Source organism: Theobroma umbraticum, unplaced genomic scaffold, assembly GCF_002168275.2.
Source record: "Theobroma umbraticum cultivar Fairchild unplaced genomic scaffold, ASM216827v3 scaffold_2.0, whole genome shotgun sequence".
Classification (NCBI taxonomy): Eukaryota; Viridiplantae; Streptophyta; class Magnoliopsida; order Malvales; family Malvaceae; genus Theobroma; species Theobroma umbraticum.
The window spans coordinates 1,829,745-1,844,250 of NW_018397277.1; the positions used below are offsets into that span (position 1 = coordinate 1,829,745).

The 14,506-nt window shown below is 33.7% G+C and overlaps 1 protein-coding gene across 1 annotated transcript; it reads right to left on the reverse strand.

Annotated features, from left to right (window-relative positions):
- Positions 1-1,159: 1,159 nt before the first annotated feature.
- On the reverse strand, positions 1,160-12,649 carry LOC110427632 (zinc finger protein BRUTUS-like). The gene is made up of 14 exons (XM_021443170.2): positions 12,158-12,649; positions 11,428-11,637; positions 10,100-10,294; positions 9,643-10,007; positions 9,113-9,338; positions 8,742-8,910; positions 7,436-8,662; positions 7,088-7,259; positions 6,775-6,996; positions 6,561-6,698; positions 5,892-6,126; positions 5,731-5,790; positions 1,792-1,863; positions 1,160-1,703 (listed from the first exon to the last, which is right to left on the reverse strand). The coding sequence occupies exons 1-14, from the start codon at positions 12,455-12,457 to the stop codon at positions 1,560-1,562; spliced, it is 3,735 nt and encodes a 1,244-aa protein (XP_021298845.1). The 5' UTR covers positions 12,458-12,649; the 3' UTR covers positions 1,160-1,559.
- Positions 12,650-14,506: the final 1,857 nt, after the last annotated feature.

Sequence of the window (14,506 nt, forward strand, 5' to 3'; positions counted from 1 at the left end):
GATTGCTCTTAAAAAAAAGACATTGTAAGGGTTTAATGATTGATCTCATTAAGAAACATGATATCTTGAGTGGATTTGAAACTCTTTAACTTGCTAAGAGAAAGGACATAAGCATTTGAAAAATCCAAACCTCTGTAAAGTACTTGTGTCTTCTGTTTTATTTTTACTTAGTTTGCTGCATTTCATTTCAAGAAAATCCCATTCACTGCGTCAAAACTGTCTTTGGAATTTCTTCTACAAGCTTTGAAAATGATTTTTCTGATCTAAGATCAACTATCACTACTTTATAGTCGACTAAAACATTACCTGCATTCTTCAAAAGTTTATTTCTGATATAGGATCAACTATAGATTTATTGTAGTCGACTATAGTTACTTGATTCTCACATTGCTAAATTTTTAAAATCCAATTCACTCCTCTCTTGGATATTGTTGTTAATTGATTCATTAAACTAACATTTCTATCATCCTTAGATCTTCTTTCTTGGATTTATAAGAGTTTTGGAGACTTTCTTCTTAAGAATTTTTTATTTCTCAATCATGCATCAAATGGTTTGGAAGAAAATTGTATTTATAATGTTAGATGAGAAAAATTCAATACAAATTTGATCTCTTTAATTTTATCACTAAATTATTTTAATTTAATTATATATAAAACACTCATAAACATTCTTTTGATTGATTAAAATTTTGATTGATCGAATTTTAATTTTAATTTTAAATTATTTTAATTTATTTAGAGATAGATTAAATAATTAAATTTTAATTTTATCTCCAAATTATTTTAATTTACTTAAGAATAAATTGGATCATTAGTAAGTGAATTTTATATGATCAAATTGTGAATATTTAAAATAATTAGTCATAAATTAATTACATAATTAGCTTAAATAATGTCATCAAATCCACCATGACAGATACATAATTCATTTTTGGAAAATTTTTCCATTTACTAATTTCGAAAGACTTGGCACCTATTTGAATAAAAGTTTTCACCTGCTATTATATTAAGCTTATTTGATTGGTACCAACACCAAGTCACGCTTATTTAATGATCATTATGTTTGAATTAAAATAATTTTTATAGCTTATCCAAAATAAATTAAAAGAAATTTTAAGCATTTATTTGCTGAAATGACAAAAAGAGAAGCATAAAAGGGAACAATAAAAAGAGCTTAATTAAAAAAAAAAAAAAAAAAGAGAACCCTTCTCTACCAAAAGGAGAGGGTGAATTCCCCCATTTTTCTCACCAGTGGTTTTTACACCTGAACTCACTGTCTTGGAGAATTCCCTTCTTTACGTCTTACCAGGGCAACATAAAACAATACACCCAATAGGCAAAGTGAAAGTTTAAATGGACATACTTAACTAGAACACATGGACATGCACAAAGAAAAAAACAAAAAACTAATTTCTTCCATCCATTGGGATGGAGAATGGGAAAATTGGACCTTGACTATTGCCATAAGTTTGATTTACAGAGCCTTATACAGTAAGCGGAAACTGTGAGGTATTTACACACCAAAATTAACGACGCAAAGAGCAGATCCCCTCACTCCCTCAGGCATTTGAGGTGGAGCAGTTGGCATTTGCAGAGTCAACCTTAATTACCCTGGTGTTGTATGATCCGCAATAACCACACTTGTGATACAACCAGTGAAATGGTGCAATTCCCTTCTTATCACAGTCATTGCACAGTATATCCTGGATTAACAAAATCAGTTTGTCAATGTTCCCAAAAAAGAATAGCTCGGCCTTTAAGAGAATGTAAAAAATGTCCTCCGCCATTTACCTGACAGCGATTCCTGTACTCTTCTGGAAGCTGCTCAGAAGTCAGAAGCGCATCAAGCATGCCAAAGTAAACCTAAATACAAGGGTAAATAAAAAAGCTTGAGAAGAACTGGACAGTTCCAGGTTCCAACTAGCTAAATTATTATCAGCTAGAAGTCTCTCTGCCATTTCTTATGTGAGGTTAATAGTGTATGAGGGATGCGCCCGCCTGTGGCTTAGAAAAGAAATGCTTGTTGATGAATGAGATGGCATGCCAACCGGCCACCAACCTTCAGTATTTTTTGGGCACTTAATTGCTGTAACATTTTTTAAGTCCCTGTCCCTGTTTGGTTCATAAAAAATATAAAGAGCACAAAAACAAATTTTTCTTGTGTTTGGTGAAGATGGAAATAATGATGGAACACTTTTAAAGGCTTTGTTTGGTTCATGAAAAATATGATATAAATAAATATCAATGATTAAATATAAGAAAAGAAAATGAAAGGAGGTTTTATTCCTTAATTTGTTTGGATGAATTAGGAAAATATCAAGTATATTTTTATACATCTTTGCAAAGGTGAAATATATAAGAAAACTAAATGAGAAAAAAAGAATTAACCCATAGTTGATTTTTTTTTGGTAGTATCATTCTCAAGCTTTTCTTCCATTTAACTAACTAGGTTCAAGTTTGGCCCTTACTTCTTGGTTTAGGCTTAACCCATCCCTTTCTTACATTATCCTTTTGGCACTAAACCTAACTAACGTAATTTTATGCTTTATCTCCCTCCCCCTCACCTTTTAGATCTCCTCCTTTTCCCTCAACTTCTTGTCCTCCTAAACCTCTCTGTTGTTACCACACTTTCAACAACCATTGGAGCTGTCATTAAGAAGCTTGCTGCAGCCAAATCCCTTAATTTTTATTGCTCCAATTGAACTTCCTCACTTTTTCTCACACTTCTCTCTCAGTCTCCTCTCTATGGTGCTTGTTATTGAAATCAATTTTCTTGTTGGAGGTGGAGGACCAAGAAGTTTTGCTTCAACAACCACCACCATGGAGGAGAGAGAGAAAGAGAGAGAGCAATCAAGAGAAGAGGGAGGAAGTTAAATTGGAAAAAGAAAATTTGAGAGTAAGGGATCCAATTGCAGAAAGCGTTGCCAGTGGCAGCTTTGATAGTTGGCAAAGATACAATAACAACAATGAGGCTTAGGATAACAATTTTAGAGAAAGGAAGGAAATATGAAATGTGACAGAGAAGGAGATGGAGCAAAAAATGAAAAACAATAAAACTATGCCATTTAGGTTAGTGACAAGCAAAAATTATAGAGTAAAAGATAATAAAGGCCAAACGCAAACCCAGCTAGAGAGAAGAAAACAAGGAGAAAAGCTTGAAATTGATGTATCAGATATTTTCAAAATTATGGATTCTTTATTTTTTTAAAAAAAATTTTTTTTATTTAGTTTTATTATATATTTCACCTTAACAAACATATATAAAAATATATTTTCCTAGGACATACAAACAAACTAAGAAATTTCAGTTTCCCTCCATTTTCGTTTCCTTTATTTTTCTTCTACTTTATATTTTTCCTTAGATAAGGAAAATTAAAAATTAAACAGAATAAAAGTTGCATCAAAAAAGGACAGAAAATTGAGTAATTTGGGCCTTCAAAGACCCTCATGAGAATTCCAAAAATTTTGACAATTTCAACTTTTATTTTGCCAATAAAAGTAATTTTTTTTTAGAATTTGAAATCCTTTCCCTAAATGAAATTCCTCCTTTAAATCCCTCAACCAAACACACTCCAAAAGTTGTCCTAATAATAAAAGTAAAAATTACATCCATTGTCCTAAAGCTCGCCTCAAAAATCATTTTCGTCCCTACAATTTCAAACATCACATGTATGTCTTAAAACTTCTAATTTGTATCAAAAAACTCCTTCCATCAATCTAACCGTTAATTCTTCCATTAACCAGCCAATTGGAAGTTACCAAAGCAACACATCTTCCAATTATTGAGTAAACAGTTTTTTTGTAGCGGCCAGACTGACGCAAGGATATTTTTTATATAAATTGAAATTTTGTAGGATAAAAATGTGACATTCCAAACTATGAAAACAAATATGATTTTTGAGTTGAACTTTAGGGATGACAAGTGCAATTTACTTTGATAATAATTGTAAAAGATACTTCAAACAATTAAAAATGCCATCTTGAAACAAAATATCAACCTCCCTAAACCCTAATGAAATTCTGGAACAACGTTTTCTGTAAAGGTGGCAAACGGCCGATTCAGGTTGGTACTTTTCAAGTCAATATTTTAAAACTAAACTAGAGGTTAAACCAATAAGGGTCTCCATTCTCGGTTCAACCAGCCAAAATAACTAAAGGGTGGTGTTATTGTTATAAAAATGATCTTGGCATTAAATAAGTAACAGATATAGTAAATGCTTAAAAAAGCATACACTTGCTCAATTGTACGGTCATTAATGGAACGGTAAAGGCAGAAGTTCAAATCCCACCATTTGAAAAGAATTTTTTGAAAGATTAAATATTAAAATAAATGTTTAAAACCAGTTCAACTCAGATAAGCCTGATTCAACTAGATGGTTAACTAATTCTTAACTGGTTCGATATTCGTAAAGCCTAAATGACCCTATCAACTCAGATAAGCCACTAATTCCCAATTGAAACAGTCCAATCCGATTTTTAAATTATTGCTTTATGTCGGGTCATTTCAGGTGCAATGCTCAGGTCATTTAGGTGCAAGTCATTTCAGGTTCAAGTAGATGACTTTTAAAGTCAAATTGAGTAGGATTTGATGACTTTTAAAAATAAATTGAGTAGGATTCAAGCAGATTATTCAATTCAAGTCAAATTTTATCAAACTTAATTAAGTTATCCAAGTACGCATTTTTCGCTTCAATTTTAATTGTCTAATATCATAAAAATAATTTTTTAAAATTCATATAAAAAATAAAAACAAGAAAATTAAAAAGTTGTTTACTAATTTAAAATTATTGTATATCACATATTAACAGTTTACTCCCTCAAAGAAATCATTAATGTTTTTTTGACTAATTGATATTTCATTTTCATTTTACTTGCATTGATTATTATTAGTGATTCTTACAGTTACAACTTACATGGTCAATAATATGTAACATCTATTAAAGATAAAATAAAGTAATATGGTTAAGAGTAGGTATCCAATTATTTTTATTGTTAATTACTTTTCTAGCTTATGGATTATTTTTTGTGTACAAAGTTATTTAATCTATTTTGGTTATCTATCTTATTATTTGGTAAGAATGAAAAGCAAAAAACAAATAGAAACGAAATATTGTCTGTATGATATATAATTGTAAAAATAGAATTTATTTATAATAATATAAAGAAATTTTTTTTATTCTTTTTTTTATTCACCAAAAGGATTTGAAACAAAACAAAATTATATAAAAGTTAGAAATACAAAAGTAATGAAAAGAGATTTTATATTTTTTATTATCTTCTAAAACTATTCATAGACTAATAGTTTATGTTATAGTTATTATTTTTAAATAAATTAATATTTTACAGATAAATATGAAAGACATTTATTTTTTATTATCTCTTACAGTTAATAATATTGTAATAGTTTGTGTTATTTTTATTAATTTTCATCAAATTAATATTTAAAAGACAAAAAATAAAACTATACTAAACTTAAGTTACAGGTTGTTTGGGTTTGGGATCAATTCATGCTTGAATCATTTGGATTCAATTCATTTCAAGTTTGAGTTGATTTGGATTCAAGTAAATTCCAATTCTGAGTTGGGTGAGTTCAGGTTGTTGACTTTTTCTGGTCAAATCAATTCAGTTGGATTCAAGTAAGATTTTCAGGTTAGGATCAGCTTTGTCACCTACACTTATATACAGACTTAACTTGAAATAATAGTATGCTTTTAAAAGGGATTTTCTTACCGCCATGTCTCCCATTGACTTGCTACATATTGGGCAGATGTAGTGACTGCATGCATATGCCTGAATAAACAAAGAATGTGCAGAATTTATTTTTGTCATTACACCAAGGAAAAAATTGATAAAAGAGCAGGAAACGAAGAACAAAGCACAACACAATAGACCTGAAAACATGCTGAATGCATGAAATGACCGCATGGAAGCGCTCTAACACTTTCACTTGATGTGAACAAAAAATCACAGCATATAGGACAGTTTGTTTCTAGCCCTTTCTCTCGACACTTGTGGTCCACCAACTTCTTGGCCAGACAGCAGTTACATACCATGCAATGGAAGAAATCATCACCAAGTCCCTTTCCAACGCGGCACAAATTGCAGAATGGACAATGATAAACAGTCCTGAAATAAATGAAAGAGATGCAACATGAAAATTTATGGAACAAATATCAGAAGCAGTCACGAACTATTGTTCCAAAACTATCAAACGTTTCCATACTGAAACAAGAAAATGTTCACAGAATTCTCACAAGAAATTGAACCTGCATTCTAAAGAAGAGTTCAGTCTTTCTACAAGGCATGGGACTGTGACAGACTTAGAAAGCCCTAAGGAAGAAACAAAGCAGAGAATGGAGCAAACAAGCTACGCATATTTTCTTCCAATGTTTGGGGGTTTGTGTATTGCTCCAAATGGTCAAGACAGAACAGACTCATCATACAAACTTAAAAGTTACTGAATATTTCTAGCATTTGTTCATACTATATATTCAAAGGCTCTTTACATCTTCTAACATAAATAAAGTCAGAAAAGAGTTCTAAATAAAAATTTCTAGTACCTTTCATCATCAAAAAATTTGCAGATGCTGCAATAGTACTTTGCCATTGAGAGCCCATCACAAGAAGGTGTCGTGCAAACTGGTCCAACAGGCTGGATTTTTAGGCAGCTCATGCACATCATTTCAGTCGTAGCCTTCCTGCACTTAAATAAATATATAATCAAGCTTACAAAGTCCATTTGAAACCAAGAAAGCATGAATGGCACAAAATTACCTATCCATTGAATGGTCACTGACTTTATCATGGCAAAACCTGCACGTATATAATTTGCCACAGCAAGCAGCATGGAGTTTGCAATTTCTTTTGTAATGTTCACATCCAAATTCCTGTTTCTCTGGATCTCGGAAAGATGGAGAGAAGCCAAGTACGTCTTCACCATTTGAACCTTCAACTGCAGTGGCTTGAGGAGACTTTTGCTGAGCAGCTATCCAGCGACTGGCATAACCCACAAAGTGATTAGGATGAGGCAATAATATCCACATATATACACATAGTATTCATAAGATTGTTTTAGGCTAGAAGAAACCTGGTCATAAGATTTTGAATAAGATAAGCTTTTCTCCTTGGATCAAGAGTTGAATCCCGAGAAACTTTTCTGATCTCAGCTTCAAGCTCATTTTGATTCATCCGAAAGATATCCTTCCAGCCAGGTTTAAAAGTAAGATCACTTTGATCGAGGCTTTCATGGACATCAGTGCCTTAAAAGAGAAATTTTCAATTTCATTAGGAGGAGGTCATATCTGAAAATCCTTAGATTCAGACCTCTAGGAATTTCAAAAAAAAAAAAACAACTTAACATTTCAGCCTGGCAACCAAAAGAGTCCAAAAAAAAATAAAAGAGACAAAGCTCAGATGGAAAGAGCATCAACCAAACCTATTGAAATGCAACTCTCAGATGTTGATGTAGATGAAGATGCAGCAGGACTTCCTTCCCACCATTCATTAAGCCACTCACTGAACATTGTGTTCTTGGTTGCCTGTTTCCATGTGTCCATCATTTTGTTCTGCTCCTCCTGAGTAAGAGCAGAAGTTACCCATGGTAACATTGACTGGAGGACCTCTGCACCTGTAGTACCAATTATTCGACCAACAATTTTGTCCTGCTCCTCGACAGAAAAATGTCTGTCAAACAATGGCCACAGCTCAAGTTCCTCCCGGAACACATGTTGATCCAGTGTTACTCTAATCGATTTGCACATGCCCTGAAGCTTTGTGGCTTTCTCATTGTACTTTCGCATTGTATCATTTTGCTCAGAAGAAACAGAGTTAGTTTCATTTAAGTTATCATACACATTGATATTGTTCAAGCATTTACAAAGTTGTGTAAGCTCAGAAAGTGCAGATGAAATATCTTCAAAAAGCCTCTCCTCCTGCTTATGATCCAGAGTGTAAGAGTGGCTAACATTATGAAGAGTCTCCTTAGATTCTAGTGCTGGAAATACTATATCATCTTCTGCATTACTGTGAGCTCTGTATAAACCCCACAACAAGCGAAATCTGCCAGTGAACTGCCTAAGGAAAGTCTCATTGCAATCATTAAGTTTTCCAGATTCAACATCCAAATATTCCAAATCTTTGCGGATGGCTTTATGAAATTTGAATATATTATCAATAGGTCGTAATGTTCCAACATCGGTAGAGCTGATATCTGTTTCCCAGTTAAAAAGACTTGAGTTGAGGGAGGGAGCAGAAGGAGAAAAAGATAATGACCGCAGAGATTTTGCTGTAGCCAGAGAACTCATGCCCAGCTTACTGCTATTCACTCCTAAAGCTGGGACACAGCAAGACTGATTACTACGGGATAATTTATGACTATTTACTCTTCCTGTCAAGTGCATAGAATCAGATTCTTCTGATGACAATAAATTTCCACGCTTGACTAGCCTTTTATTTTCATCTGCTTGAACACACAATGGCCTTTCCTCTGTGGAACAGAGAGAGGTGCATGCACAGAGTGGTTGGTCAATATCTTTCTGGGTTCTAGTAAGTATTCTTGCAGGACAACCACCAATTGCACCAGAAGACAGACAAACATCTGCAGAGCGACCTTTGCATGCCCAACCAGAAAAAAGTGTTACCAATGCAGAGTTCGATGGAGGAGCTGTCCATATAACTCTGAAAGTTAGAAAATGACAAAAAGGAATAACATAACCTACAGCACTCAATCAATATTATCAAACCTGCCAAATACATGTTTTGAAGGAAAGACCTAGCTTCTTCTTCACTTAACGATCCTACCAACCATGGTAAGACACACTCAATCAATTTCAAGGGCATCACACATAAGCTCTGATAAAGAAGTTCTCGCTGTCTTTGAGGGCTAAAGTGCTTTCGAGCAAGTGGAAGTACCTACAAAAGCAGCACAGCATACCTTATAGACAGTACTTTTAAGAGCAATAAGAGATGCACAAACATGGTTTCAAGTGATATGTGCTTCTCAAATTGCAGACAATTTGATGCAACCATTATACAAATGTTAAGAAATGCAGAATTATGTATCTAAACAAAGCAGGCAGAGAAACTCATCATACTCAAACAACAAAAAACTTGCCTGTACTTCTTCATTATGGAAATGCTTCTGTATGCTATCCATTATTTGATCAGCCTGCGAGCACAATTTTACATAGAATTCAGCAGCTGATGAATTGGCTCCCGCACTTTGAATATTTTCGATAAGGCATCTGAGCTTGTTAAATTGGATTTCCTCTTCTGCATGCTCCTGAGCAAATGATAGTTCTGTATCTACAGCAGGGAATATAACTCTGTCCTCAGCAATACTGCAGTCAAGGAGATGAGAGAAGTTTATGTTGTAGCATGTAACTAGTCATAACAGCAGCTAATAAATTGTACTGATACTTTTCATGCATCAAATCATAAAATTGAAGTTTTTTGGTGCATAAAACAAACTCTGGATTCAAAAGTACATGCAAGATAATAAAGCATTAGCTATGAAGTATAAGAACCATAATTAAGGAAGAACATTAATTCTGTACACCTCTTTGAAACATAAAAGCAGCATCAACATTATCATCTTTATCAGCATAGAACTATCAGATGGGAAAACACAGAGAAAAGCCACACCTGTGAAAGATGCAAACTTCAGCAATGAATTGCAGCCTCTTGTTGAAGCCAGATAAATCAGAAAAATCACCAGCAAGTTGTATATTCTTAGCAGACTCAGCTATATCATTCAATTCTCGTCTTATAGCATTATGCCAAAGCATTATTTCATCTATAGGACAGGACAGAGTGGAATCCTTAAGACTAGAACTCAGCTCCATATATTTCCTTTTACCACTTTTGGAAGATTCACATGCGCAATGACCACTCTCAATTTGACTTAGTAAGACACTAGTCCCAGAAGCTTCACATCGAGCCTCAGAATCATCTTTGCAACTTTTACATTTACCAGCCTTCTTTACACCTTCCATCCAGGTGAAAACAACCTTCAGTGAACAGAACTTAAAATGTGAGATTTGATTCTAGGAGGAACTTTTGAGTTTCAAATAATTACTATCCTATATAACCAAGAAGGCACCTGCTGAAGAAGTTTCTCTTTTGGAATTATCTTGCTCAAGCACTTGTGCATATCTTGATGTTCATCAGATGATATAGAGGAGGAAAGCCATGGAAGAAACTCAACCATCATATTAACAGGTATGCTGCAAAGAAATTGCCATACCAATGATGCCTGCTCTTCAAATGTAAACTTCTCAATAAGCAAGGGGAATACCTGCCATTTCCACAGCAACCAAGCGAAATTAATATAATTTTAACTTAGAATATTTAACTTCTTTTTTTTTTTCAGTGGAATAGAATGTGTCATGCTGAGTGATCTGACACATATGAAGCAAGACTGAAATAAGTAGAGAAAACATTCTTTTTGAACAAGTAACACAAAGCAGGTCATTGACTATTGACACCATCCTAAACAGTAAAATTCAACAGAAAAAGAATCCAAATAACTCATTGACATTTGATCTCCAAAAACTTTCAGAGTCTGACTAGCATTAAGTGTCTACCCTCCATTTTCCAACTAATTTCCACAAAAGTTTGGAAGAAACCTTTCCATGGTGATACAGCACTCACCTTTCTGTGGATCATTCAATATTAACCAGAGGCTTTGCAAAGTTAAACAACTCAGCTGGAACTCGGAATTCTCTATGTTTTCAAAAAAAGTTTTTCCTATTTTCCCACGTTTTGATGATTTCTAGACCCAAAAAAAAAAAAAAAGGTTAATGCATCCCAAGAGGACAACCCAGCGGTCCAAACTTAAGACATCAATTTGAAGGTCTTAGATTTGAATCCTCGAAAGGAGGAGGAGCAGGTCTTCACATGTACCCAAAAGAAATGCAAAAGCAAACTTAGATGCTTCCTTCTCGCTGATCATACTATCTTAGGGCAACACAAACCATAGTTAAAGAAAAGAAAATTCAACAGTCTTAGTTCACAAGGATACCAAGTGGGCAAGATCATAAATTTTTCAGAAATCATGAGGTAACCAAATTGATGCCTAATAGCAATGGAAGGAGTCCACCAGAGCGAGCAGTATAAAAGAGAAAATATCCACTGAGAGTTCTAGCTCTGTTCAACTAATAATTTGAAACTTTGTCAGTTGACCAATGTGCTGAAATAAAAGCAATGGCCAACATGAACCGCACAAGAATGAAGACAATCATCTCAGACATATACTTCCTCAACCTCATGCACCTCCAAAACACAATAAAACTCCTGCTTTAGAGCATCAAGAAGAAAACAACCAAGGTTTTAGGACACAAGTTGTTCATGCAGCATTTGGTTTAAGGATTAAAATTAAGCATTTGCCTCAAATATCTAACACAGATTATTTTAGAAACAAACAGACACCTGTTCCTCTTCCTTGGACATATGCTGAGTGACTGATGTATGAAGGGCTCCAGTGCAAGACGCTAACTCTCTCCGATAGCTTTCTTCATTCTGCATATCTGAATTCAGCAACGCAAACAACTGATCAAAGAGGACACTTTCACCCTCATGTTCAAGTGAATATGTTGGAGCCACATTCTTCACACGTATATCAAGAGCTGGAAAGATGACCTACAGATAAGATAGTTTTGAATTCAGTCTCACCCTAATCAGTCCAAAATATCAAACAAAATCTAAGGTGATGACGCAGCCAACAAGAACCTCATGGAAAAAGAAAGATCAAACAAAAAAATTCAGGCTCATTAAAGACCTTGGTTTGTCTAAGCCCACTTGTATTTACATGATTACTTAAACTAACAAAAATTCTGTTTAGTTCACTAACGTTTTCCAAGTAGAATTCTACACAGCCGAGCTTTACAAAAACTTATTCACATATCTAAATATAGTGATACATTCGTGTTCTTTAATCAATTTCAATAAAATTCTTTCCTCAAACAATAACCTATAAAAGACGAAAAAAGCTTCAAAATTTACGAATTTAGTAACAACTCTGGAAAGCTAGTTTTCGGAAATGAGTTGAGAATTATTCCGAAAATGGTAAATAGTAAAATGAGAAGAATGAAAAAAAAAAAGGGAAAAAAATGAATGTTCTGTGAAAGGAGAAGAATCACCAAAAGGACAACATACGAACCTCATCTTCGGCGTGACAATGGTGCTTATATATAGCACGTAGGAAATGATATCTCTCCAACAAAGAAGTAAGGTCAGCGTCGTGGTAGTTGGTGGCAAAAGCCATGGCGGCTCTATGGAGGCCGTCGAGCTCAGCCTTGATGGCCTTGTGGAAGAACAAAAAAATGAGAATGGGAGATTTAGAGGCAGAGTTTTTCAAGCAAGATTTGGAAGGTGCGGATGGGTCTATTGGGTTCAAAGGACCTGCCATTACCGCAACACCTCCTCCACCGGCTTCTAAGGTCGAGAATGGAGTCGCCATTATAGAGGAGAACTTAAAAGTGGTTGCGGATTCGGATTTCCAAAAACCCTAGATTTTTTGCCAGTTGAAAGAATTTTGAGATTTCACAGCTTTTTCTTCCCCTTTGTGGGAGTGAATGTGCTTCTTCCTCTTTTATTTTTGGCCTTCTCTGCTTTTTGTTTTTTTGTGTTTTTTTTCTGTTTTTTGTTGCCTTTTCTCTCTCGTTGGTTAGAGGAGAAAAAGGGCGGGAGCGGGGCAAAAGGCTATGCCCAGTTTCGTTGCGGTAGATGGGAGGAGACATTATATCGGTCCACGTGGCGCCAATCCCCACTCTATCTATCTTTCAACTGATCTTCGCTGGACTATGGCCGTGCGTTACACACTGGCCTTTTTTACCTCTATTTACTTCAATTTTTTTTTTTCTTCTTTCCATGCTCTTCACGTGATAAAATGAAGAAGCTCTTTTACGAGTCTTTTAATTATGTAATAAATTTTTTTTATGAATAATTTTCTTAAAGAAAAAGAAAAAGTAAATAAATATGTTAGTAATTTACCAAAGGATTTTGATCAAGATAATTGGTGATAACCTCAAAATTAAATCATTTTATTACCATAATAGTTGTCCAAAATGTCAAATTATATTAGAATTTATGGCTAAGGAATGCATCATGTCTTTTGCTATCCTTTGATCCTATTCCAACTCCTTGTTTTTTCTTCTTATTTACATAATATTTCCCCATTTTAATATGCATTATTATATTACTCTAATTCCTTTCTGTATGATTCTTTTTCTTGTCATTATAATGAGAAAATAAAAATAAAAAGTACTCTTCCAGCAATGCTCCTATTTTTAAAATTATTATTATTATAATGAATTTATTTTCTTTTTATTTTTTGAGAACGGGGATTTATTATTTTAAGGAGCAGAGAATCTGTGACCGTGATTGCGACGCCGGGGTCAGTCGAGTGGAAGGTTCGGAATGGTGTTTGGCAGATTTTTTTATTTTATGATTTAATGCAATTGCTATTGACACGTGTACGATGAACCTGAGAACGTTTTCGGACAGAGTCTGGTTTGTCCTGACGTCCCCGTCAGCTTCCACCCAGCGTGTGGAACGGATGACGTGTACCCATGAAAGTGACAGATGTCAAGGGTATAATCGTCATTTAGACTTTTTAATTTTCTTCGAAGGGTTTTAAATATTGAGTTTTATACCTAAGAGAAAAATCGGTAAATTTGACTTTTAGCGGAAAATGGGATATGGTATGACGTAAGTTACGTCAAGCCACGTGCTTGAAGTGCTGGATCCCACGCCAACCAGCTATTTCCACAAGACGGCGGACTGTAAGGAGTTGGAAAATGTTTATAAAAGAAAGAAACCAATAGTCCATAGTCCATAGTCCATGGTCCATAGCTGATTTTTGATAATTAAATATTGCTGTGAGTTTTAATACGAATAGCAGTTTGCATGGATGTTAACAGATGCTTGCTTGATGGAAGTGGATCGATTTTATTTAGTCTCCTAACTAGTTTTGACTATTAGTAAATAAATTCGGGTAAGTTTTCAATAGTATTAGAGTGCGACTCGTGTTACACGTTAAGGATATAATTATTTAATGTATGAATAAAATATAAAATTAATTTACATTAATATAAAAATAAATATTAAATTAATATATTATTTATAAATATGAAATTAAATTTTAATTTGTAAAGATAATATCTAAAAATCAATAGATATTTTGATGGTTATTTGTCAAGTTAAGTTGGAGACTACTACCTTATTGAAAACACGGATCAAATTTTACAAATAATGCTATTTCTCCTATTAAAAACAAAGCAAGTTGAAAAATAATATATATATATAAATTAGTTACATGCAAAAAAGTTTAAAGTGAAATAAAAATAACAAATATAGTAAAAAAATAGAGATTTGGTTTGAAAGATAAATAAGTTGAGAAATTAAAAAGAAACAGAAGAAGAAAAACAAATAAAATGAGGAAGAAAGGAATGCAAAGAAAGACTAAAGCAAAAAAACTAGAAGAAGGGGATAAACAATTCTAGAAAGA

Bases quoted from the DNA above. Each gene is read 5' to 3' on its own strand.
- LOC110427632 (XM_021443170.2), bottom strand. From the start codon at position 12,457: ATGGCGACTCCATTCTCGACCTTAGAAGCCGGTGGAGGAGGTGTTGCG. The intron at 10,008-10,099 runs GTGCCTTCTTGG...TGTTCACTGAAG, and splicing joins AAGAGAAACTTCTTCAGCAG to GTTGTTTTCACCTGGATGGA. The intron at 8,911-9,112 runs GCAAGTTTTTTG...CTGCTTTTGTAG, and splicing joins TCCATAATGAAGAAGTACAG to GTACTTCCACTTGCTCGAAA.